The 26,622-nt window shown below is 39.9% G+C and overlaps 1 protein-coding gene across 1 annotated transcript in view; it reads right to left on the bottom strand.

The window, feature by feature from the left end:
• tpo (thyroid peroxidase) overlaps positions 1–26,137 on the bottom strand; it is an 80,162-nt gene extending 54,025 nt beyond the window's left edge. Inside the window, exons 1-5 of the mRNA XM_043687457.1 lie at positions 26,103–26,137; positions 24,287–24,380; positions 22,801–22,970; positions 11,382–11,514; positions 8,060–8,189 (exon numbers count right to left, since the gene is read on the bottom strand). Coding sequence (XP_043543392.1) covers positions 8,060–8,189; positions 11,382–11,514; positions 22,801–22,970; positions 24,287–24,321 — 468 coding nt within the window. The 5' untranslated portion in view covers positions 24,322–24,380; positions 26,103–26,137. The remainder of the gene's footprint in view (positions 1–8,059; positions 8,190–11,381; positions 11,515–22,800; positions 22,971–24,286; positions 24,381–26,102) is intronic.
• Positions 26,138–26,622: the final 485 nt, after the last annotated feature.

The following is a 26,622-nucleotide window of genomic DNA, read 5'->3' on the forward strand; positions in this document are numbered from 1 at the left end:
TCAAAAACCTCAATCAAGTTTGTGAGACATGATTTCCCATGTACAAAGCCATGTTGACTATCCCTAATCAGTCCTTGCCTTTCCAAATACATGTACATCCTGTCCCTCAGGATTCCCTCCAACAACTTGCCCACCACTGAGGTCAGGCTCACCGGTTTATAGTTCCCTGGCTTGTCCTTACCACCTTTCTTAAATAGTGGCACCACGTTAGGTAACCTCCAGTCTTCCAGCACCTCACCTGTGACTATCAATGATTCAAATATCTCAGCAAGAGGTCCAGCAATCACTTCTCTAGCTTCCCACAGAGTTCTCGGGTACACCTGATCAGGTCCTGGGGATTTATCCACCTTTACCCGTTTCAAGACATCCAGCACTTCCTCCTCTGTAATCTGGACATTTTGCAAGATGTCACCATCTATTTTCCTACAGTCTTTATCTTCCATATCCTTTTCCACAGTAAATACTGATGCAAAATATTCATTTAGTATCGCCTCCATTTTCTGCGGCTCCACACAAAGGCCGCCTTGCTGATCTTTGAGGGGCTCTATTCTCTCACTATTTACTCTTTTGTCCTTAATGTATTTGTAAAAACCCTTTGGATTCTCCTTAATTCTCTTTGCCAAAGCTATCTCATGTCCCCTTTTTGCCCTCCTGATTTCCCTCTTAAGTATACTCCTACTTCCTTTATACTCTTCTAAGGATTCACTCGATCTATCCTGTCTATACCTTACACATACTTCCTTCTTTTTCTTAACCAAACCCTCAATTTCTTTAGTCATCCAACATTCCCTATATCTACCAGCTTTTCCTTTCACCCTGACAGGAATATACATTCTCTGGATTCTCGATATCTCATTTCTGAAGGCTTCCCATTTTCCAGCCGTCCCTTTACCTGTGAACATTTGCCCTCAATCAGCTTTCGAAAGTTTTTGCCGAATACCGTTGAATTTGGCCTTTCTCCAATTTAGAACTTCAACTTTTAGATCTGGTCTATCCTTTTCCATCACTACTTTAAATCTAATAGAATTATGATCGCTGGCCCCAAAGTGCTCCCCCACTGACACCTCAATCACCTGCCCTGCCTATTTCCCAAGAGTTTTGCACCTCCTCAAGTAGGTATATCCACATATTGAATCATTACTAATGAAAGCAAATATCCCATATGCCTTCTTAACTATCTTATTCAAGTGCTCTGCCAACTTCACCAAGATCTGCGGTTCCTCTGAGTTACCTAGTGGTGCCATTCAATAAATATTCCCTCATCTTGTTTCTTTTTCCAAAGTGCACCATCTTGTACTTGTCAGCATTAAATACCATCTGCCACTGCTCTACCAATCTGATCAACCCACTTATATCTTTCCTGCAAATTTTCTCAATATTAACCCCACCCTACCAATTTTGGTGTCATTTGCAAACTTGCTTCACATGCTCTGTATATTTTCGTCTCTGTCATTTATGTATGTCACAAACAATCCCAGTACTGCTCCTTGTGGTACACCGCCGGACCCTAGGCTTCTGTCAATCAAACAGTCTTCTACCATTACCCTTTGTGTCAGTTTCTGATCTATCTTGCCAATGTTTCCAGAATTCCATGTACTTTAACCACTTCGACCAGTCTCCCATGTTGTACGAAGTCAAAAGTTTTGCTAAATTTCAGACAAACTACTTTAACCGAACTTTCCTCATCTAAATACTTGCTTACATTTTCAAAAACCTTGCATTAATTTGTCAGCATGACCACCCTCTGACAAAGCCACATTGACTATCTTTAATTAACCCAAGCTTTTCCAAGTGGATATTAATTCTCTCCTTCAGAATTTTCTCCAATGGTTTCCCTACCACTGACATGAGACTCACGAGTCTGTAATTTTCTGAATCATTTCTACCACCTTTCTTGCGTCTTCTAGAAGGTCCCTCATGGCCAGAGAGGAAATATAAATTTATGTCAGAGCCTCTGCAATTTTCTGCTTTGTCTCCCATAGTAAACTGTGATATGATTCATCCAGGCCAGGGGATTTGTCTGTTTTTAAGCCTGACAGAGCCTCCAATACCTCTCAATTTCCTACGTGCAACTTTTCACAGACCCTTTTCCTGAATTCTGCACATATGTTCTCCTATTCTGAGTGAAGACCAAACAGAAATATTCAGTTAACACCCTTCCAATATTCTGCAGCTTTACACATGGATTGCCTCCTTGGTCCCTAATGAGGCCTACTCTTTCTCTGGTTAACCACTTCCCTTTAATGTATTTATAAAATATTTTAGGATTCTACCTAATCATGCTTGCAAATGCTTTTTCATGCTCCATTTTTGCTTTTCATTGAATTCTTACAGTGTGGAAACAGGCCATTTGGCCCAACATGCCCACACCGACCTTCTGAAGAATATCCCACCCAGGCCCATTAACTCTACATTTCCTCTGATTAATGCACCTATCCTACACATCCCTGAACACTCTGGATAATTTAGCATGGCTAATTCACCTAATCTGCATATCTTTGGAGCATCTGGAGGAAACCCATGCAGACTCAGGAGAATAGGCTGGAATCGAACCTGAGTCCCTGGTGCTGTGAGGCAGCACTGCTAACCACTGTGCCACCCCTTTCTAATGGCTTTCTTAAGGTCTCTCTTGCACTTCCTATATTCCTCGAGGACTACAGATGAATTGCTCCCTTTGGACTTAGTTAAAGCCTTTCTCTTCTTCCTCATCCAGTCCTAAATTGCTCTCGATATCTAGGATTCTCTGAACTGATTGCTGCTACATTTCCCCCTAAAGGATATATGTTGGACCTGTACACTACCGAGCTCCTTTCTGAATGTGCCCCACTGCTCTATCGTAGACAAGGAGCTGTTCCCAGTCAACTTTGACAAGATTCTGTTTTATTTTAAAATAATAAAATAATAAAATTTGCCTTCCCTCAATCCAAAGCTGTCTTTTGCAGGCCATCTTTCTCCTTTTCCATAACAAATTTGTACCATACTGTGTTGTGGTCACTCAAGTTAAAATGTTCCTCCATTACCACATTGAACACTTGTCCGGCTCCATTCCCCAGAACTAGAACCAGCACTGTGGCATCCTTTTTTGGGTCTTTTACACATTGATACAAAAAACTATCCTGGATACATTTCAAGAAATCCGACCCCCACCCCTCCCAAACCCTTAACGCTATGACTTTCCCAATTTCAATTGGACAAGTCGAAATCCCCTCACATAATTGCCTAATTATTACTATTACACACCTCTGTGGACTGGTCTACATATTTGATCCTCGATTTCCAGCTGATGTTTCAAGGGCCTGTAATATGAACATTCCTAAGTTCAACCATAAAGTCTAGTTTGAAGACCCCTCCAATATATCATCTCTCCTTATTGCAGTAATTGACTCCTTAATTAATAGTGCAACACCACCACTCTTTTTGCACTGTCCTCTATCTTGCCTAAAGATTGTATACCCAGGACTATTGAGTTGCCAGTCCAGCCCTTCCCTCAACCATGTTTCTGCGATGGCAACAATATCACACTTCCATGTGTCAATCCACACCTTTAAGTCATCAGTTTTACCTATTGCACTCCTAACATTAAAGTAAAGACCACCCAGCCTTGCCTTACTCTCTTGACACACAAATAATGAGTGAGATGTGCTCTTTCTGAGTTGTCACCATTTTACAATTCAGATAAGCATAATCAGTATCCCAAAAAATGAGATATAAAACACAGAAAAAAGGCGATAGGAAGAGTGGAATAAGAGATGGATTTGTAATAATGCTCTCTCTATGATCTCATGACATAAAGTTCCACTGGGTTAAATTTAGATTTTCAGCGTTTTCAAAGTAAATAAAAAAGTAATTTAGAAAAATCTTTTGGCAAAAAAATCTTCATGGAGACGGTGGTGTATCTCTACTGAGCAACTAGAAAGGTCACTCTAAATCAACAGTTATCAGCTGATGCATACAACTTCATGGGATAGCTTGATGCATTAAGTTATTCATTAGCACCTTCAATCAAAGTATTTGTGTGGAATAATAGAATTGCGAGAAAGAGCCAGGCATATAGTGTACAAATACCAATGGTGGTCCCACTTTTAAAAAGCAATAAACCAGCTTGGATATGTTATAGACGCATCTCTGTGCTTAGCACATCTTAAATTGGAGTTAGAATCCAGACCTTCTGCACCAGAGAGAGGAATGGTATTATGGTACCACAAGAGTGTTTGGTCACCCTACTTATTCAATGATTTGATTGCTGTTTAATTTTGTTTTGATAACATGCCCTTTGAAAGCAAGATAGAAACAAAATTTATTGAGCTTTCTGTCACAGTTGGCAAAAATAAAAATTGTGCATGAAGTATTTAGAAGTGCAAATGCATTTACTGTATCTAGGGTAGTGAGTTTCCTGTGACAACAATAATAGAGTAGGAAACCAACCATTGCACAAAGCTTCCTTCAAAGTGTTATTCCTTTAATATTTGTTTCCTGCTGAGACAAATAATAAGTAATTATCCCTGCGTGTTATTAAAAAGGTTCAAGAAATTAACAATGATAACGATAAGGGCAATGGCTTTCTGCAGGATCTGCAATAAATTATGAGATTACAGATGATGAACTGTTGATGTCAACTCAACTTTAATTATGAAAAGCCATACAATCTTAGGTTTCCACGTCCTTATTGTTAGAAGTCCTGTAAATTAAGCTGGCTGATAATTCACAATCCTCTGGACAAACTGAAAATATCATGTAATAAAAGTCCATTGTTTTATTGTGAGAAATTAAATGTCATGCACATGGCATGTTCAGTCATAAAGAACAGTTCAGAAGCTAATAAAGCAGAACAGCTGCCTTTATCAACAGTTTTATTTCAATCCAGAAAGGATTATTTGTTTCAGGGTTTGAATTATTTTAGATATGACCTACAGAACTCACCCTTTACTTCTTGTGTCGAACCGTGGGTTACCATGGTCACTAGACAGAAAGGTCAAACACGCCAACATTTTTCAAAGGTTGCTTCTGACAATTCTTTTCAATGTAATCTTTGTTAAAAGTATTTAAACATTTGAATATGGAAACCTGGACTCTTCTTCGGTTATCATAGTACTCAGAGTTGATTTGTTTTTATAATCCTTCAAATCCAAATCTTATGAAACAGCACTAAATTCCAAAAGGCCTAGTTTGCTCAATTTCAAAAGCCTTCACCTAGGATTACACAGCTTGCACTGATTATCACTTCCAAATGGGACAAGACTTATGTTTTCACAATTTATAGTCTCACTGTGGAGGAAAGAGTGAAGCCCAGCTTTTAACGACAATGATGTGTGCCGCCATTATGGCAAAAATGCTGAAAGAGCACAGGAATCTCAAGTCATACCTCTATGATTGGCAGAGCAGGACTGAGCTCTCTGCAATTATTTTGGATGGCCTAGCTATTTCTTTGAAGAGGTAAGGCACCCTTGGGGGATTGTGGAATCCAGACCTGTTTATGGATGCAAATACATAATTCCATTATTCTCTATTTTGGTTCATGGGATGTGTGTATCACTGACCTGAGTTTGCACTTGTTGCCCACCCATAGTTGTATTAGAGAAGGTAGCTGTGAGCTGCCTTCCTGAACTGCAGCCATCCTTGAAATGTAGGTATACCCACAGTGCTGTAGGGAACAGAGTTTCAGGAGTTTGGCCCAGCAACTGTAAAGGACTGTACAATATCGTTCCAAGTCAGGATTATGTGTGACTTGGAGACTACATTCCCCCTCATTTATTTATTGAGGTCCATGCATGGCAGAACCATCTGCATGTGGGAATCAATGTGTTGGTACATTGAGTAATATGAACAGGATGACTTCCAAGAAATTTTGTGGCTGCACAGCCTAGAGGCAGTGTTGGTTGGAGAGTGAGTTGAAGGAAGTGGTATTCAGATGCATATATTGCCCTCTCCCTTTGAGTGGAATTAGGTGGTGAGTTACAGTCCACAGGTTTCTTAGCCTCTGATATCCCACATAGGCACAGTATTTATATGGCTGCTGCTGCATGTCAGTTTCTGGTCAACAGTAACCCCCAAGCTGGTGGGCGATTCAATGTTGGTAACGCCTTTGAATGTGAAGGGGATATGGTTAGTTTGTCTCTTCTTGGAGATGGTAAGTATTGGGACTTATGAGCCTGAATAGTAGGTGGCATGTATCAGTCTGTTTTCCAGGTCTTGTTGCATTTGACCGTGGATATTCAGTATCTGATGAGTGGCAAATTGTACTGAACATTCTGCAATCATTGGTGATCGCCCCACCTCTGAGCTTATGATGGAGGGCAGTTCATCAATGAAAAGGCTGAAGATTGTTGGGCCAAGGACACAACTCATCCTTGTTCTAGAGCTGTTGTGACTGACCTTCAAGAATGACCACCTTCCTTTGTGCTGGGCATAATTTCAATCAGAGAGGGTTCTCTTTGATTGCCATTAACTCCAGCTTCACTCAGTTTTCTAGATGGCAATACTCAGTCCAATGTAACCTTGATATCAAGGGCAATCACTCTCATCTCACTTCTGGAGTACAGGTCTTTTACCCAAATATGGACCAAGGTTGTAATGCGATCAGAAGCTTAGTGGCTCTGGAAGAACTCAAACTGAGCATCAGTGAGTAGGTTATTCATGAGCAAGTGCCATTTAATACCTTGGTCAATGGTTCCTCCCATCACTTTACTGATAACTGGGATTATGATTATGACTTCTAAATCTGTCAAAAACTGTCAAAACTGTCAAGGAGCCACCTTCCAAAAAGATATGGAGTCAAGAAAATGCATTGTTAGGTATTTCAGTGTTTGTGACGAAGGACAATGAGTCCGATTGCAATGATAATATGAAGTTGATACTGAGTTGAAATAAGGGAAATACAGAGCCACAGGAGGTGAGTGGTTGGGTGTAGTGTTTTATTGTGAGTATGAAGGGGCACTGGGGTGGGTAGAGTGACATAGAGATACCAAACGATGTGGGTAAGTGCAGGTATTAGGTGGCATGGCTGAGGCATGCACGGTGAAGGGAATGAAGTGATGAGATCAGAGAGGGGTAATGCTTTATTGTTTAAACTTTATCTTTAGATTCAAGGTGCTGGAGTCTCCATGCAGACTGTCCATCCTTGCTGCCTCTGAAAATAACACCCTTCACAGTCTTCCTGAGTTGCTTGGTCTGACCCCCAATATAGCTTGCCTCTGCACCCACTCCTCCAACCTCTAACCTCACCTCAAATTGAAAAACATTTTTAAAGGCCAGTTTATAGAGTGGGGATTTCTCACGCCTCTGCACATGTAAGTTGGAAATGAACACCTGGCCAAAGTTTGAGTTTGTATCCAGTTAAAATCAATGATAGATCACAACACTGGCTGATATCAGTACCCAGTGAGAACAATGGGGAGCCAGCAGATCTGAATGGTGTTTATCTATGCTCATATGATTTGGATTATGGAGCTTTGCACGATTAAGGTAAAGTTGTAATCACTTTTTTTTTAAATAATGAAAACAACCAGCACTTTAATCCTTTAACTTAAGCAACACTTTGCATTCTGATGAAGGGCCATAGAGCTGAAACTTTAACTCTGCTTTCTCTCCACAGATGCTCCTGAGTTTTTCAAGCAATTTCTGTTTTTGTTTCAGATTTCCAGCATCTGTGGTTTCTGGATTTTATCACCCATTGGCAGAATATGAGTGGAGGGTTGAGAAATGATAAGAATGACAAATGTGGAAAGCAACTTTATATTTTTCTAGTCTGGAAGTCAAGTTGTAGCACTCAAGTCCGTCAGCAACCTCCAGGAGAGCCTATCACTGGTAATATTTTATGTGCTGATTATTTAGAAGTTCTGCACAAAATGGTATTGTCAGAACAGTTCAGGACAGCCTTAATGAGAAAACGTCATAGCAAATACAGATTTAAGCTCCATTTTAGGTAATACTAGGTATTACCTCGCAATACTGGTAGCGTTCAGAAAATTAGGAGCATGGTCCTATAAAGGGAATACATTTTTATTGCTTGATCAGTCTATTCTGAGTAAAATGAAGATCTGTTGGACAGTGTGATACTTACAATGGGTAACTTAAAACCTCTGTACAAGCATTCAGGATTCCATCCTTTGGGTTGACTGTATCCATCTTCATATTCTGGGGGAAGCCACCGAGCAAGAGCAATGTTTGAGCTTCCCCATCTGGGATTATTTCTGAAAAAGAGAATGCAAAAGCAAAAACAAAAGCTGACTAATACCTGAGAACATAAATCGGTTTTTAAATGCAATCAAATTAATTATTCTCAAAGAATTCCCAGTTATTTAGAAATGTTTTTGCTATAGCCATCAAATTGGTTTTTAAGTGCTTTCACTTAGAATGGAAATGTTGCAACATATGTTTATACCTGGATGGTACATGCTCTGCCTGGGTGTATTTTCAGTGTCAGAACAGGCCAACCACCTTTCCATCCACTTCAAAGCTGATCCCCATAAAACAGAAGGTAGTCAGGTGTCAAAACTAGCAGTCTGCCCACCATTCATCAATAAATAAGATGTTCAATTGACACTATTCATATGCCAACCATGCCAAAATGTGGCTGGTAAAGCTAGTCATGCAGAAGTTTTAAAATTTTTAAAGGCCCTCATGAACAAATGGGCAAAGTAAAGAAAACTTCATTCTGAGAATGCTCTGTCTGCATTATTCGCACATCCCAAAATGCCGCACCTCTTTCTGCACAGCCTGCCTATCATCCCAATCTCCTGGGCTCCAAAGACCATCCTGAAACTGAAATCTTGAAAATAAACTACTCAGGATAGCCATGATCCTCTTTGGGTCTCTTCGCGTTCTCCTGACAGTGTCCACCAATGATTGGCTGGTTGTGATGGAGATGCTGGCGAATCCAAGGGACAGGAATTACTTCTGCACAAGGGTTAGAAATCCCACAGTTTGGCAATGTAGACCACCTGCATTGCAGGGTTTCTTTTGGGTCTAACTGCAAATTTCCTTCCATGTCAGGGGTAGGATATGAGTGTTCTGGATTTGGAAGTCTGTTCTCAAATTCACTTGTGGCCAGCATTTATTGTCTATCCTTAGCTGTCCTTGAAATGAGTGGCTTGTTAGGCCATTTCAGATGGCAGCTCAGAGTCAACCACATTACTGTGGATCTGGAGTCACAGGTCAACCAAACCAGGTGAGGATGGCAGATTTACTTCCCTGAAGGACATTAATGAGCCACATGGGTTTTTCCAGCAATCAACAATGATTTCATGGTTATTAGTTAATTCTTGATTCCAGATTTTTAAAAAATAAAATTCAGATTGTACCATCCACCATGGTGGGATTTGAACCCAGATCCCCAGAATATCAGCTAAATTTCTGGATTAATACCCTTGCGATAACACTACTGGGCCATTGCCTCCCCCATAATGATTGAGAATGCAATCTCTCCAACCCCAGCAGAATTCTCTGGCCATGATATCACCTGGAGAAAAAAATCCGCACAACTTTTCTCCATTAAGTATTGCTTAAAAGAAAGGCACATTTTGTCAAAGCTTTTCATCTTACATATAACTAAAAAATTTAATCAAAGTCTCCAAGTGACCTGTTGGCTAGACATAGGCTAAAAGAGAACATAGAGCAGATTTCTAAATTTAACAGCAATTAACATTTATTACAAACAAAGATTCCAACCTCATGATACCTCAACGTGTATCTCACTAGTCAGATCTCTAACTCTTTATAAATCTCACCATGCATACATATACAAACACATGAGTGCTGCACAGGGCAACAACAACTCGGGAAGCATTACAATCCACAAGCTTCACTGAGATGATCCGATTTGCTGGGCAGGATTTTCTTGTCTTCAAGTACTTTTTTGTAGGAGGCACAGACGTTACATTTACTGCAAAGTCTGATAGTTACCCTATTGCTTACAGTGTGCCAAGCAGGCTAAGATAAAAGGTAGGGAGGAGGGACTTGGGAATGCGATAGGTGGAAGGAGGTTGAGGTGAGGTTGATAGGCCAGAGATGGGGGTGGGAGCGGAGAGGTCAGGAAGACCACCTTCTTGACCTGCAATCTTCTTCCCGACCTCTCCGCCCCCACCCCCTCTCTGGCTTATTACCCTCACCTTAGCCTCCTTCCACCTATCGCATTCCCAACACCCCTCCCCCAAGTCCCTCCTCCCAACCTTTTATCTTAGCCTGCTTGGTACACCTTCCTCATTCCTGAAGAAGGGTTTATGCCCAAAACGCCAAAACTACTCCTTGGATGCTGTCTGACCTGCTGTGCTTTTCCAGCAACACATTTTTCAGCTCTGATCTCCAGCATCTGCAGTCCTCACTTTCTCCTACTGCTTACAGTAACTGGTGAGGGAAATCAGACTGGATTTAGGCATTCGACTGGCAGGAAATACACATCATCTGTGCCTTGCAGCAGTCCAATAGCCTCTGCTGGTACTGTCCACATCCACAAGGTGTTCAGCTACCAGGGAGCCAATCAGCTTTATTGTTAAGCTGATCGCTTTTGTCATCCCTGAATGGTCACAACTCCACAGCAATCAGCAAACTGTTTTTGGCGGAACCTCGTTTTGCCAATACCCCCAATGCTGGCTCATCTACAAACTGCTTCTACAATGCTTGAACAAAGCAGCATGGTCAAAATGATTCGGACTTGAACTCAGGTATTTTGGCTCAGAGGTAGGGACACCACCAGTATAGTGATTGTAAAGAAGTCAGCCAGGTAGACTTCATGGACTATGAGTTACCTGATTGAGGCTGTTAATCTGGTCCAATCAGGAAGCCCTGGCTGACAGAAGAACAGGAGTGTCAGAGTTTCTATTCACTGTGAGAGCTAGCTCTGAGGGAGCTGGATCAGTGTCAAGAACTCGCCAAGTGTAAATAAAGGGTGACTTGATGACAGGATGCCAGCCTCTGTGGAGTTATTTCAATCACTGCATTACAGGGGCTCAAAATATACAAGCCAAAGCTACAGCACTAAAGCACTACAGTTGAATCAATTTGCACTTTTGGAAGCCTCTTTATTTCCCTGAATTCCTAGTTTCTTTCCTCATTAGAAGACCTACAGCCAACTACTGAAAACAAAAGCATAATTTGATAAAGCTATTTAATTTTTGGGATTCTTTGATAATACTTTTGTGTCCTTCATTGTCAGCAGTTTCTATTCTTGCAAAGAAAAAGATCAGCATGTTTTGCAATGTTCAGCTATTATAAGGAACAAGAGTGGGGTCAATGTTATATTTTCCATTCTAAAATAACTGGAAAAATCAAGCATCTTGAAAAATACCTGTAAGGGAGAAGTTCAAATGGAATTGTAATCTCTCAGTGAAAGTGCAAACAGAACAATCAGAGCTATGATTTGAATAAATGAAGAAATGTCCAGAAACCTGTTGTTGCAAGTTCCATTTATCAATCTATATTTTTGGATGAAGCAACTGTTGGAGCAAGTTAGAGGCTGTACATGAGGCAAACATCCCGAAGTGGTTGCAAGAGCATTCAATACTTCAAGCGAAAGGAGATCTAAAACAAAATGGAAATAAAAATGGAGTTGTAAATGCATAATTTAAGAGAATATAATATCATTAACTCTGTTTGCAGGCGATGTCCTAGTAATCCACAGCAACTGGGGGAATTCAATAAAGGAGAAATCTAGAATTAAAAGTCTAATGATAATCATGATTTGATTGTCATAGACACCTATCTGACCGGAAAACTGCTGTACTAATCCTATTTACATGTGTTTCCAAACCCGCAGCAATGTGGTTGAGTCTTAATTGGCCTCTGAAATGACCTAGTCAGCCACTCAGTTATATCAACCACTAGAAAAGTACAAACAAAATGAAACCAGGTGAACCACCTGACGTTGGTTAAGTCACAATAAATGATAATTGCAAAAATAGCCCTGTCGCTCCCGCAAATTTACTAGCAAGTGGGGATTATGACAAAGTTAGGAGAGCTGTCTCATAGATTAGACAAGCAATAACTTGACATATTTATACTTGTGGAATCATACGTTACTTCCAATGAATCAGTGCTTTTTCATATTCAGCATTACTTGGAGGAAACACTCAGGGTCACAAAAAGTGTACTCTAGGCGAAGGATTTCAATGTCTTCCAATAAGAGTGTAGAAGCAACTTTGAACAAGTTGGCCCAGTACTAAAGAACATTGTTGCTTGACTGGTCTATGGTGGGTGTTGAAGGAATCAGCAAGAGAGAAAAACATACTTGATCTCATCCTTACCAATCTGCCTGTCTCAGATACATCTATCTATGGTGGTATTGGTAAGGAGTGACAACCACACAGTCCTTGTGGAGACAAAGTCCTGACTTCACATGGAGAATATCCTCCAATATGTGATACATTACCATGCTAAATTGGATAGACTTTGAACAGACCTAGCAGCTCAAGATTGGGCATCCATGAGGTGCTATGGGCCATCAGTAGTTGCACAATCATACTCCAAACCAACTGCAGCCTTGTCACCTGGTATATTCCTTGACTCTACTATTGCAGTCAAGCCAGGGGGTCAATTCTGGTTCAAGGAAAAGTACAGGAGACCAAACCAGAAGCAACATTAGGTGTACCTAAAATGAGATGTCAGCTTGGTGAAGCTACAAAACCTGTATGTCAAGCAGTGTCAGTAGTAAAAGTGACAGACAGAGCTAAGCAATTAGATTAGATTTAAACTCTGCCCTCCTATCCCATTCAGGCATGAATAGTGGTGGATAATTAAATAACTGGAGGAGGAGGTGCCCAAAAAACTCCATTCTCAAAGATGGAAGAGCCCTGCCCATCAATACAAAGTTATGTCCGAGGCATTCACATCCACCTTCAGCCAGAAGTGTTGAGTGGATGATCCATCTTGGTCTCTTTCAGAGGCCCCCCACTCCATATGATATTGCAAAATGTTTGGAGGAACTGAATACTGCAAAGGCTACGGGCCCTGACTATATTCCACCAATAGTACTAAAAACCTGTACTCCAGAGCTTGCCTCATCCTTAGCTGCAAGCACAACCCATTTGGAAGACACAAAATGGCTGACAAGGGATAAATAGACTTAAACAGCCTGCTCCAGCATTTAAGTGAAACATAATGGTATCTTTGAACAGGACTACGCCAAGGTGAACGAGAGGACCTACAAACAACCATTAGAGACAATTTGATAGGAGGATGCCTCAGGATAGACAAGTGATTGATTCCATCCTCATTAATGAAAGGTTGCTGTCCCACTAAGTGAACAGCACCAGCTAGAACAAGGGGTGTAAATCTCAGCCTATGAACCAGCCAGCCTAACTCATTCAGCACTGGAAATGTGTTGCTGGAAAAGCGCAGCAGGTCAGGCAGCATCCAGGGTCGGCCGGGGCAACTCATTCAGCAGCTGTGAAAACAGCAGCTAAAGTTATTTTGCAGTAATGAATTGTTTCTTTGAAGTTATTGACAATATTAAGAAATAGGTTCTAGTTAAAGATTCTTCAGATAATCATAGAAATAGATTTCAATATAAATACAGATACACATATAACCAAAGTATAATAGGAACATTAAGGTAAATAACATTTAAACCTAGATGTGAAAATTAATTAGTCTTAGGATACACTTTTCTTAAATCTAAAAAGATGCCTGGTACGCCCTGAATGAAATATGTTGTTCACAACTCATTAGTTACAAAGTAATAACAATAGAAAGAGTGGAATAACTTTACACTTTATAACCAACTTTATAACAGATAAAGTTATGAATCTTGTAGCAGTTAGTTAAAGCCCTGTCTTTTGCATTTTTTATATACATAATTAAGACAGTGGAAAATATAAGAGAAATAACTGAATTTGATAGAGATAGCACATGGAATACAATGCATAGCAGAATTCAAGCAATCGTTAGAGATAAGCAAGTCTGGGTCATACCAGAAGGAATATAACCAGTAACTTTGAAATGTGAATTAGTAGGATGCATAGAAAGATCCCAAGGCCTGGAGATTACTATATCTTTAATACACCATGAGATCATGGGAACCTGGGGCTGACTATAGGAGTGCCCATCAATGATTAGGTATTACACAGATTTGGGTGACTAGAATAAGGGGGAAGCACACAGTGACCACATTGCATGTGATTATTGTGACACAAAATATATAAAAAACTGTATTTCACTATAAAAGTCAGAGTGTGTCATTAATCTCGCTTCTGACTGAGCCGTAGATTAAGAGAATAATTAGGTCCTCACGATGAGGCCAGATTCAGGAAACGTGTTTGGCCTCCTCCCTGTGGGAACAAGTTGTTGCTTAGTAAAAGTCTTCCATTTGCCTGAATCCTGCCTGTTTCCTGAGTCTTTGTCCCCGATCGGAGGCGGGGGCAGGGTGGGGAGGTGGTTTTGCTCCTCACTTGCCAAGCTGTTCTAGTACAGTTCCAGCAGTGGGATCTACACAACAATATAGAAAATTGCCCAGGTCCATCCCGTACACAAAAAGCAGAACAAATCCAACTGTTTCAATTACCACCCCAGACTACTTTTGATCATGGGTGAAAATAAACGTGATGGAAGGTTTCATCAACAGTTGTTCTGCCACAGTGTTGACACTCAGTTTGGGTTCTGCCAGGGATACTCAACTCCGAACTTCATTGCAATCCAAAACTGGACAAAAGTGTTAAATTCTGGAGATGAGGTGAGAGTGACTGTGTTTCACATCAGGCCACGTTTGACTAAGTGGGCCTTCAAGGACCTCTCGCAAAACTGAAGTCATTGGGAATAAGGTTGGAGTCAGACATGGCAGAAAGGAAGATGGTTGTGGTTATTGGAGATCGGTCATCTCAGCTCCAGGTCTTCTTTGTAGGAGTTCCTCAGGGTTGTTGTTTGTGCCAACCATCATCGTCAGATCTTGAGCAGATTTTCTGGAGCCAGTTCCTCCAGAAGTGCAGCCTTCCCAGAAATTCACAGGGCACACAACTGATAGCGCCATGTGGTTTTCAGGCGCTAAACAAACATTTAAGTTTTGAATATATCTCTGAAACATATTTCGATATGAGCTGGACGTTTGTGGTCTGCAATATTATTATGGGCAGAAAACAGTGTACAGGGGAATCAGTTGTCTAGTGGTATTATTGCTGGTCTGTTAATCCAGTGGAAAGGAGAAAGTGAGGACTGCAGATGCTGGAGAGTCAGAGTCGAAACGTGTGGCGCTAAAAAAGCACAGCAGATCAGGTGGCATCCGTGGAGCAGGAGTGTCAGCCCTTCAGGCATGAGCCCTTCATTAGGAATGTGGGGGCATGAAGGGGACTGAGAGATAAATAGGAGGGTGGGGTTGGGATGGGGGAAGGTAGCTGGGAAGGCGATAGGTAGATGGAGGCCAGGGGGTGTGATGGTGATAGGTCAGGGGGAGGGTGGAGTGGACAGGTGGGAAGGAAGATGGATACGTAGGTCAGGTCAAGGGGGTTGGATCTCGGATGAGGTGGGGGAGAGGAGATGAGAAAACTGGTTAAATTGACATTGATGCCATGAGATTGGAGGGTCCAAAGGTGGAAGATGAGGCGTTCTTCATCAAGGTGTCAGGTGGCTAGGATTTGGTGGTGGAGGAGGCCCAGGACTTGCATGTCTCTGGCGGAGTGGGATGGGGAGTTGAAGTGGTTGGTCACTGGGCATGGGGGTTGTTTGGTGTGTGTGTGTGTGTCCCAGAGAGGTCCCCTAAAATGTTCCACGAGTTGGCATCCTGTCTCCCCAATGTAGAAGAGACCACATCAAGAGCAACAAGCACAGTAGATGAAGTATTTGGATGTACGGGAAAATATCTGCTGGATGTGGAAGGATTCTTGAGGGCTTTGACTGGAGGTGAGAGGGGAGGTCTGGGCACAGGTTTTACACTTTTGTGGCAACAAGGGATGGTGCCAGGTGTGAAGGGTGGGTTGGTGGAATGCAGATAGGGGTGGAGAAGGAAATATATCTCTGATGGTGGGTTCTGATTGTAGTTGGTGGAAATGACAAAGGTTAATGTGTTGTATCTGGAGATTAGTAAGGTGGATGGTGGCGACCGGGGGGATTCTATCTTTGTCGCGGTTAGAGGGGTGGGGTTCAAGGGCAGAGGTGCAGGAAATGGAGGAGATGCTCTTAAGGGAATGGTTGACCATGTGGGAGGGAAAATTGCAGTCCTTGAAGAAGGAGGCCAACTGAGATGTTCTATGGTGGAATTGGTCTTCCTGGGAGCAGATGCAGCGGAGGTGGTGGAATTGGGAATAAAGGATAGTGTTTTTACAAGAGAGGAGTTGGGAGGAGGTGTAGTTTGGGTAGCTGTGGGAGGTCAGTGGGTTTGAAGTAGATATCTGTGTTGAGTCAGTCATCGGAGATGGAAATGGAGAGGTCCAGGAAGAAGAGGGAAGTGTCTGAGATGGTCCAGGTGAATCTGAGGTCCAGGTGAAAGGTGTTTGTGAAGTTGATGAACTGTTCAACCTCCTTGTGGGAGCATGAGGTGGCCCAGGTAATGTTCTGAGGACTAGGTTTGAATCCTGACACAGCATGTGGTGGAATTTGAATTCCATAAGAAGGAAATCCAGAATTAAGAGTCTAATGATGACTGTAAATCCATTGTTGACAAACCCATTTAATTCACGAATGTTCTCGAGACCATCCTTACTTGGTGTGGTCTACATGCGACTCCAAACCCACAGCTTTGCAGTTTTCTCTAAACTGCCCACTGGGGAATTCGGGATGAGCAATAAATGCGAGCCTTGCCAGCAATGGCCTCATCCCATGAATGGATTTTAAAAGGGGCTATTCAAGCCAAGGGCAATGTCTGAATGAAACCATTCTTTTGCATATGCAAATAATGGGTGCTTACTTGAGACCTCCCTCTGTGATATTAAGCAGTGAGGGGACAGGCAGGGCTGTTAGCGAGTTTTGAGGAGATTTGTAGCTCAGGTTGAGGTTTTGGATGTAGGTTTGTTCACTGAGCTAAAAGGTTCATTTCCAGACGTTTCCTAGGACAAGCCAAACAAAGACATGCACGAGCATTCCTAGAAGCATGTCAGTCCAACTGAAACTCTACCAACAAACGCATGGAGTTAGACCCCTTCTACCACCCCCTGAAAAAAGGAACAGGAAGTGACTTCACCACAGAAAATAAAATCACCACAGGAAATGACATCACCAACTCAAAGAAACCCAAACATATAAATAGAAAGCAGGAATTCTCAGCATTGCTTTGCATGAGGTCCACTGAAGATGTTACCTAGTAAGGTAATGAAATGGCTGGAAACGAACCTTTCAGCTCAGCAAGCAAACCTACATCCAAGACAGGGCTGTAATCAGAAAAAAGCATATCCTTCATTCATGCTGGAGATTGTCTTCTGAATCACTTACCCGAACATGGAGCTGAAAACAATTGGCCTACTGAGTGCCATTGTTATTGTCCCTACTGATATCACACATTCTGTTACCCTGCCCGCGACATATTATTTCCTCACCTAAGAATATACTTAAGTATCTGTTGTCAACTCATACTACTTTTTAAACTCAATCCATTCAGACATGTTAGACACATCTCTGAGGCAGGTGTGACTTTAACTTGAATCTTCTTGGTCCAAAGGTAGGGACAATATTACTGCATCATAAGCCCCTTATCAACCAGAATATTTATTGTCCACAATACAATGCCATTGAGGTCAAAAAAATCAAACAACACCAAGTTATAGTGTGACATTCATTTAAAATTGCAAGCTTTCAGAGTAATTCTGTGTTATACTGTGTCTTATACCTCTCTATCATACCACACTTGAGGGACAGCTGAGCTCCAGAAGCTTGCAATTTCAAATAAACTTGTTGCACTATAACCTGGTGTCACTTGATTTTTGACCCATTCTAATTCTGACATCTCCACATCAGTGTTAATGAGGCCTAAGTTCTAATAGTTAGGACTTACTGGGCCTTACTGTTCAGGCACATAGACTGTTCTCTTTGCACCCGATTGGTCTCTTTGCAAATTATTCTTACTAACTAATGGACTCACATTAGACATAACACAATTAATATAACACAAAACACAATTAAAGAATGTTACTGAGTGTAAAAGTAAGAAATTAATTATAATTGTAGTCAGGTATAATAGATGTTTTTAAAACTGATCTATCATCTGAAACATTTCAAAATTATAAAAAGTGTATTAGTCACCATCAATACAATTAACAATGTAATTTTTTTCTGTTTACCTTTTCACGTTCCATTCCTTCAAATTTTCAATATGAAAAGATAGTGAAACACATATGATGGATTAGTCTATTTCTTGGGTCAGCAGCAACATACTGAGAAATACCGACCATAACAATGAACAACCTTTCAGCTGTGTCCTCCTTCTAATAAATCTGTCAGCCTTTCCTACCAGAATGAGGACAAATAACTAATTACAGTTGATGTGATTCTATTCAAGCCTTACAAACTGCACTCATTACAGCAAAAATATGCTCCAGGTAGTATTGTCTAAGAGTTTGTGCAGCACTGAGTCAACTTGATTGTCTGCTAAGAATGGAGGTTGTATTATTCATTAATGTCTGCAATCTTGGGTGATCAGATTTATTGATAGCAACAATCTATCTAATTGGTTTTAGATACTGCCAACGAAACTGCAGGATCATATAAAGTGTATGATTAGCAACAGACCATTCAGAGTTTTGCGTAATGCTATGTGATAAAACCTCTTGATGTTTCCCATCAGTAAAATACCTACAGCATGATTACAGCATTAGAATTATTATTACTGATAATGGAGATGAGATGAGATTCAGAAACAGCCTAATATAAGTGATAAATCATTTCGTCACTCTCAACTAACCAACTGCAGCAATGCAGTCAACCTGTTGGGAAATACATTTGTAAATAATTCCTCAGTGAAAATAACTATCCCACAGAAGAATCCTTTGGGAGAGGAAGTTATATTAAGAATAAGTAGTGTACTAATATACACCAGCACTTCTTCCAATGGTTTATTTAATAGCATTTCTATATGTTTTGCTATGATTTATTAAACAAGATGATAGAGTAGGTGCATCACGTTATCATATTCACCGATGTGAGCCAGGAATGTATAATATATATAGTGTAGTATATACATAGCAAGGATAGTATAGATGGGGTGAAAATTACTTCTGGTTGTAGTGTTTTCCAGCCTAGTTAATATCAAATTAAGGGGTATGAGAGTGCTGCAGCTGTGCTCCTTGGTTAGTGATCCAGAGGCTTGACTCATAGTTCAGGAAATGTGCATTTGAACCTCACGAAGCAAATTGAATGAAATTTTAAAGATGTGGAAATGCAAAGATGAAGTGGCCTTCAATGGGTCAGGTTGTTTTAAGAAACCCAACAGATCCATAAAGCCCTGACCCAGTCAGGTCTTCATGTGACTGCAGCATTGATATGGTTAACTCTCAATTGTCCTGCAGTTTGGCCTGAATTCCATTGTAATATTGTCATCTTGGAGCAAGTAGAATCATGCAACAAATGTCATACTTACTGGTATCTGGATTCCAAAAACAACCTTGAAAAAAGCAAGCTTTGCTCCATAATTTCAAGTCACCTTTTTATATAATTTCATGGATTATGAGTGTCACTGACAAAACTCACTTTTTGCCTCCTTTCCTTTTTGAATAAGGGTGTGACAGTATCAGTTTTCTAATCCTCTGGAATTTTTCCAGAATCAAACGATGTTTGGAAAATGACAACCAATGCATTCACTCTCTCTGTAGCTACTCTTTTAGAATCCTAGGATGCAAGCCATCAGGGCCAGGTATCTTATTTGCCTTTAGCTCCATTATTTTGTCTGATACTACTCTTTAGTGATGGAATAAAACCAAAAAATCAAAAATCAAATCAACATATTCTTTAGTAGTCATGGAATGTTGCAGCGACCTTTCACTGAAAAGATTGATGCAGTTTTCTAAGGGGCCTATACCAACTTTGACTTCTCTCTTCCTTTTTTTAATACCTAAAGGAGCTTGTATTGCCAGCTTTTACATTCCTCACTAGTTTGCCATCATAGTTAATTTTCTATGTTTTTATTACTTTTGTTTGAGCCATGCTTTTGTCTCTTTAATTTTGTTGATCCTGTGGGAAAAACCTCATGGATCAGGTAATAATCCGGAGAACATTACCTTCATGTTTCTGCTTTCTAATTTAGCCCTGAGGCTAGTGAACCTAAGGGGTTAAAGACAAACTGATGGATAAAGTAGTTGAAGATGATTGGACCGAAGACACCATCCTGAGACACTCCTACAGAGATGTCTTGAGAGTGGGATGAATTGCCTCCAGCAGCTATAACCATATTTCCATATAACTCTCCAACTAGTTTTGCTATGGCTCTTTGAATCATACTCAGTCAAAATGCTGTTTTGATGTCAAGAGCAGACATATAGTTCCACTTATAGTCATCCTTTGCTGGTATCTAAATTTATCCCAGTCTTTCAGGGCTATCACTTACTTTGGCCTCCTTTATATGCTTTTTATTTCAACTTTATACTCTTCTTAACTTCCTTAGTTAACCATGATTCCTTTGTCCTTCTCTCAGAATCTTTCCTGTTTACGGGATGTATTATTGCTGAGAGTCATGCTCACTGCTCACTTACTGCCATTCCTGCCCAGTTCACTTTAGCTAACTCTATCCTCATTTCATTTTAATTCCTTTTATTTAGGGTAAACACAGCTGTCTCAAACTCAAGTTTCTCACCTTCAAACTGAATATTAAATTCTACCATGTTATGGTCACTACTTCTTAGGGATTCTTTCACACTGAAGTCATTCATTAACTTGCCTCTTTACTCATTACTAGATCCAAGATAGTCCCCTCCCTGGTTGGCTCCGTGATATTGCTCTGGGAAACTGTTCCTAAAGCACTCGCTAAATTTGTTGTCATAGCTGCACTTTCCAATTTGATTAACCCAGGATTAAAGTTAGCCATAATTATTGTTCTATTCTTTTTGCATGCTTTTATTACTTGTTGATTTATCACTGAAGTCATTCATTAACTTGCCTCTTTACTCATTACTAGATCCAAGATAGTCCCCTCCCTGGTTGGCTCCGTGATATTGCTCTGGGAAACTGTTCCTAAAGCACTCTCTAAATTTGTTGTCATAGCTGCACTTTCCAATTTGATTAACCCAGGATTAAAGTCAGCCATAATTATTGTTCTATTCTTTTTGCATGTTTTTATTACTTGTTGATTTATAACCTTTTCTGCAGAGTGGTGACTGTATGGACTCTGTACACTACTCCCACCAATGTTTTCTTTCTCTTGTTGGTTTTTAACTCCACCCAAATGGACTCTACATTATCTGAGCCGAGACCATCTCTCACAACTCTCTGCATTTCACCTCTTACTAACAGTTCTAGCCCACCATCTTTTCCATCCTTCCTATCTCTCCAAAAGATGAAATATCCCTGAATGTTAAGTTCCTAGTTTTGACCTAGTTTCCATAATAGCTGTGAGATTGTATTCATTTACCTTGATTTGTACTATCAGCTCATCTAACTTATTCTGAATGCTTTGTGCAGTAAGGTACAAAGCTTTTAAGTTTGTTCAATTTTTGAGTTTCCCTACATGTTTACAGTTCCTTGGTACAATTTGGCATTCATACTTTCTGTCCCTTTCTTTCTATTTTCTGATAACAATCAACCCCATCACGAATCTGCAATCCTACTTTCTCCTTTACCTTTGATTTTATAATTTTCCATGCAACTGAACCCACTCACTATTATTTAGTTTAAACGCTTATCCACAGCCGTAGTATGTGATTCATCAGGACTCTGGTCCAAGTATGATTCAAATGGAGCCCATCCCATTGGAAGAGCTCCTTCCTTCCCTAGTACTGGTGCCAATATCCCATGAATTTAAACCCATTTCTCCCAAATCAGTGTTTGAACCTTGCATTTATCTCTCTAACATTGTTGACCCTGTGTAAAAAAGCTCATAGATCAGGTTGTAATCAGGAGATCATTGCCGTTATGTTGCTGATTTTTAATTTAGCCCGAAGCTAGTTAATCTAAGGGGTTAAAGGTGAACCAACCAATGAAGCAGTTGAAGATGGTTGGACCTAAGACACCATCCTGAGTAACTCCTATAGAGATGTCTTGAGAGTGGGATGAATATCCTCCCAAAACTATAACAACCTTCTCATATAAGTCTCCAACTAGTGGACAGTTTCCTTTGATTCTGATTGATTCAATTTGCTACGGCTCTTTGAAGCCATACTCAGTCAAAGTGCTGCTTTGACATCAAGAGCAGACACTTTAATCCCATCTTCCATTCAGCTCTTTTGCTCATGCTTGGCCAAAAGAAAACTGGAATGAGGGGCTGAATGCCCATGGTGAATCCCAAATGACAATGAAGAGCACTTGGATAATGACACTGGATAAGAAAATGGATTGGGGTGGCACAGTGGCCCAGTGGTTAGCACTGCTTTGTATAGCATCAAGGACCTGAGCTCAATCCCACCTTTGGGTGATTATCTGTGTGGAGTTTGCACATTTTCCCTGTGTCTATGTGGGTTTTCTCCAGGTACTCCAGTTTCATCTCAGGTTAGGTGGATTGGCCATGCTAAATTGCCCATTGTGTCCAGGGATGTGCAGGCTAGGTAGATTAGCCATTGGGAATGCAGGGTTATTGGAATGGGATGCTCTTCAGATGGTCAGTGTGGACTTGATGGGCCAAATAGCCTGTTTCCACATTATAGGAATTCTATTTTATGACTCAATTTTTCCTGAATCCAGGTTGGAGTCTCAAGTCCCAGTACCTGCACATATTCTTTCTGATGCTGAGGACAAATATGATTCACTTACCAGTGGAATTGGTTGATCTCTTATATTTCTGGTGCACCGCCTTTTGGATCAGATACACTGACATTTCCATGATCTCAGCAGCTCTTGAAATCTTTTTGCTCTCAGGTTCTGGCCTCTTGGAAAAGGACAGCAATTCAGTAGAAGAAGGCAGTTTACTGACATCTATTTCCCTGATAAATAATAACAAAGGGAAAGGAATTCCACGTCAGCCTATAATATATAAACATTGTTTCAAATAGTAAACATTATCTTGTTTTGATTGTGTTTTTGTGAAAGGTTTGGAATTTAAAGGAAGTTTAAAGACAAACTGAGTGAATGAATCCTCAGTTATAAGGAAAACTTTATCTTGTGTCTACTGGCGGTGAATGAAGTTATAGTATGACACACACAAAGAGGTATTTCTACTATAAATGTGGATATGGCAATTTACAATGGATAAATAAAATTTAAGGACACAAAGATCTTATTTATAAATGTTCGAGTATCACAATTAATGCCATTCTGCCGGTGTTTAGCAAAGATGCATCAAAATGGAGATGTGTGAAGACTCAGGTCAATTTATCCTTTTGACTCCCTAGAATAAGCCAAACGAACATTGGAGTGACAGCCAGATGCTCCAAAGTATTTCAGCTGTCGAGAGCTTTCAAATTTTGGCCTACTCTTCAGTTCTCAGATCTGCGTGAGCAGAGTGATTGAGAAGGGACAGATTGTGCCAGCTCGCAGATGTTAGAATCCTGAAAGATTTTCCAGATTTTGGGCTTCTGTTTTCATTTTTCCTTTCAGCCGTGCCTTTTGAAAGATGTTGTTCAGATTGTTCAAGACCAAGATATTGCCAGGAATGGAGGATTGGAGATATAAAAATAGTCCAGAAAGGTGGGATCTTTTTTCACTGGGAAGTAGGAAGTTGAAGGGTGACCGTATTGTGGTTTCCAAAATCATAATGGACATAAATAAGACGATTGATAAGGATCTTTTACCTAGAGTGGGGCAGTTCAAAGCTAGGGGGCAAACTTTTAAGATAAGAAGGAGAGATTATAAAAGGACATGAGGGACAACTCGTTTACAGAGAGAAAGATTTGTGTGTGGAAAGAATGTGATGGAATGCAGGTGTAGTTACAATTTCTAAAAGACATTTGGATAAATATATGAATAGGAAAGGTTTGGAGGAATCTGGGCCAACCATAAGCAGGTTTGGTTTACTAGTTTAGTTTGGGAACATGGTCAGCTTCGGCTGGTTGGACTGAAGGGTCTGTTTCTATACTGTATGACTCTATGACCTGGTAATGCCACTTGGTGTTTGCTTATTCCAAGATTCACGAGGTCAAATAAATTTAAGAATCAGGATTTGCTGACCCTTTGCCAAAATTACAACAGGAGATCAAGACTAATTTCCCAATACATGGGTGTAATAGATAGAAAATAAGACCAACTTCTTTATTAAATGTTTAAAATGTAACAGTTTTTTAATGATATTAGATATACGTACCTCTTCATTGTATGATGTATAGCACTGTCTACCATATTTATTCCTTCTTGAATTGCATGAGGTAAGAAGGAGTCACCAGGATTTTCTAAATATTCTTCATAATGTAAGATAAATGGTGAGTTACACAGTCAAATCATGTAATATATCACAAAGCGATATGGTAATGACATGTATGATTTATTGATTTATTATACCAATTACTCTGCTTGTTGAAGCTTTACGCACTGCAATACCTGTTCAGTTTCCTAATTATTTAAGGATGAGAATGATTGTAACTCAGGTGCTCATAATTTCATGATTTAAATGTTCTCATTCATTCTTATCTTTTCTTCTCAACTTTTCTTGCATCAGTTTCAATCTCAACTTGGGAATTCCACCAATAATTTTAAAAAATATTTTCCCTGCTGACCATCCTGCAGCTATTCTGAACAAGGACCAGTTTGGAACTGAAATTAGATACTTTTAGTGCTATTTCCTTTATATCTGCCTTTGTCTTCTTTTTTTGGTCAAAATGAGGTACTGAGGTAATGATGCCTCTTTTTTTAATGTTGCTGTTTATTAGTAAATGTTCCCCTGGGAACCAAAGAATAGGCTTCTGTTTTACATGAGCTAGCTGGTCTGTCCAAGTTCAGGTAATTTCATTCATGTAGCAACAGGTATACAAACAGCTTCTTCCCCACTGTTATTAGATTTCTGAATGGACATCTTAATTTTTAAATCTAATGTTGATCTTGCTTTTGTGCACCTTTTTTGCAGCCATAACTTTGTATCCCTCTCTGTTCAATCACCTTATGATTTGTGAATGTTATGATCTGCCTGTACTACATGCAAAACAAAACTTTTCACTGTATTTAGGGGCATAATAAATCAAATCAAATTCTGGAACTTCTGAAGTTGAGTATCAAAACAGAACTTCATTGGCACACCAGTTTAAATACAGAAAACATGTTTTTTAAATTATGTTCTTAAAATGTGATTGCTCATGCCTAGTTGCCTTGTGAAGATGATGGTGGACCTTTCTGAACTTGCAAAAACAATTTGATACAATTGAACTGTTTGATATACTTCTGCAGTGGGTTATAAATAATCAGCCCTCATCAGAAAACTTTCTGTCTTCAGACATTTGCGGAATGTTAACTATTATGACATTTCAAATGTTTCAAGGTCTTGCCTTTTAATGAAACTAGCTTCTTTTATTCCACATTGGGTTGACTCTTAACAGCTGCGACGGGCAATAAATTCTGCCTAGCCAGAAATGCCCTTATCCTGTGAATGACTACAGAAAAAAAACAAGTTCTTTCATAACTGAATGTATATTTTCAAAAGATCAATATTGGGATTTGATAATCAATTTTCAAGGATCAATGATATTCCAGATGTAAGTTTAGAGAAAGATATTCATTGTGCTGGGATTGAAACAGGATAAAAGCTACATAATACTTTATGATGCTATTATGCTAATATTTGTTCTGATGCTTAAAATACATGATGCCACTCCAGTATTGTAATGGTGACAGATATGTCGACTCTAATGGCTAAAATTCATTATCATATTGCTGTTTATGGGACATTGTTTTTGCAGAAATTAGCTCTGTGTTTCCAACGTTACAACAATGACCACAGGTCAAAAGCACTTCATTGGTTGTAAAGTGTTTTGGGACGTACTGAGGTAATGAAAGGAACTATATAAATGCAAATCTTCCTTTTTATTGATAGGAGTAAGCAAAGGTTAGTGTATTAAATGCAAGTATAATAAATAATAGTGTATGTGGATCCTTAGAGAGCAAAGCCATAAAAATGTCTAGTGCGTCTTTACTTGCTTGTACTGAAATGTGTTGCTTATTTCTGTTTAGCAGTCAATGTGGACAATAATGCAATCAGGTTCCTGCAATGAAACCACCAGCAAAAAGAAGTTAAAAGTTTAAAGAGCTCAATAGGAGATTGAGATCACAGTATATAAGATAAACAAACTGACATCTGCACATTACTTTTCATTTCTTCATACTTTACCAATTTGAGTCTGTACAAAAACTAATGGATAAAGCAATTTGTATACAAAATTATTGAGAGCTTTTCATAATATTGTAAAGTATGATTTCATGCAACTATTGTTTTTGATACATGCATTCAGTCACAATGGCTGCGTGTATTGTACAATATGTGTGTGACTCAAGGCAGCACTGACTTAATTGGCTAAAGTAAGTTAGCAGTGAGTACGAATGGAACTAAATATGTGAAGTAGCAAATGGCATAAAATGGTGGCCATGATGTTGATGTGCTGGTACTGGGCTGGGGTGAATAAAATCAGAAGTCACATGACATCAGTCTATAGTCCA

The sequence above is a fragment of the Chiloscyllium plagiosum genome, chromosome 3, assembly GCF_004010195.1.
Source record: "Chiloscyllium plagiosum isolate BGI_BamShark_2017 chromosome 3, ASM401019v2, whole genome shotgun sequence".
In the NCBI taxonomy this organism is placed as follows: domain Eukaryota; kingdom Metazoa; phylum Chordata; class Chondrichthyes; order Orectolobiformes; family Hemiscylliidae; genus Chiloscyllium; species Chiloscyllium plagiosum.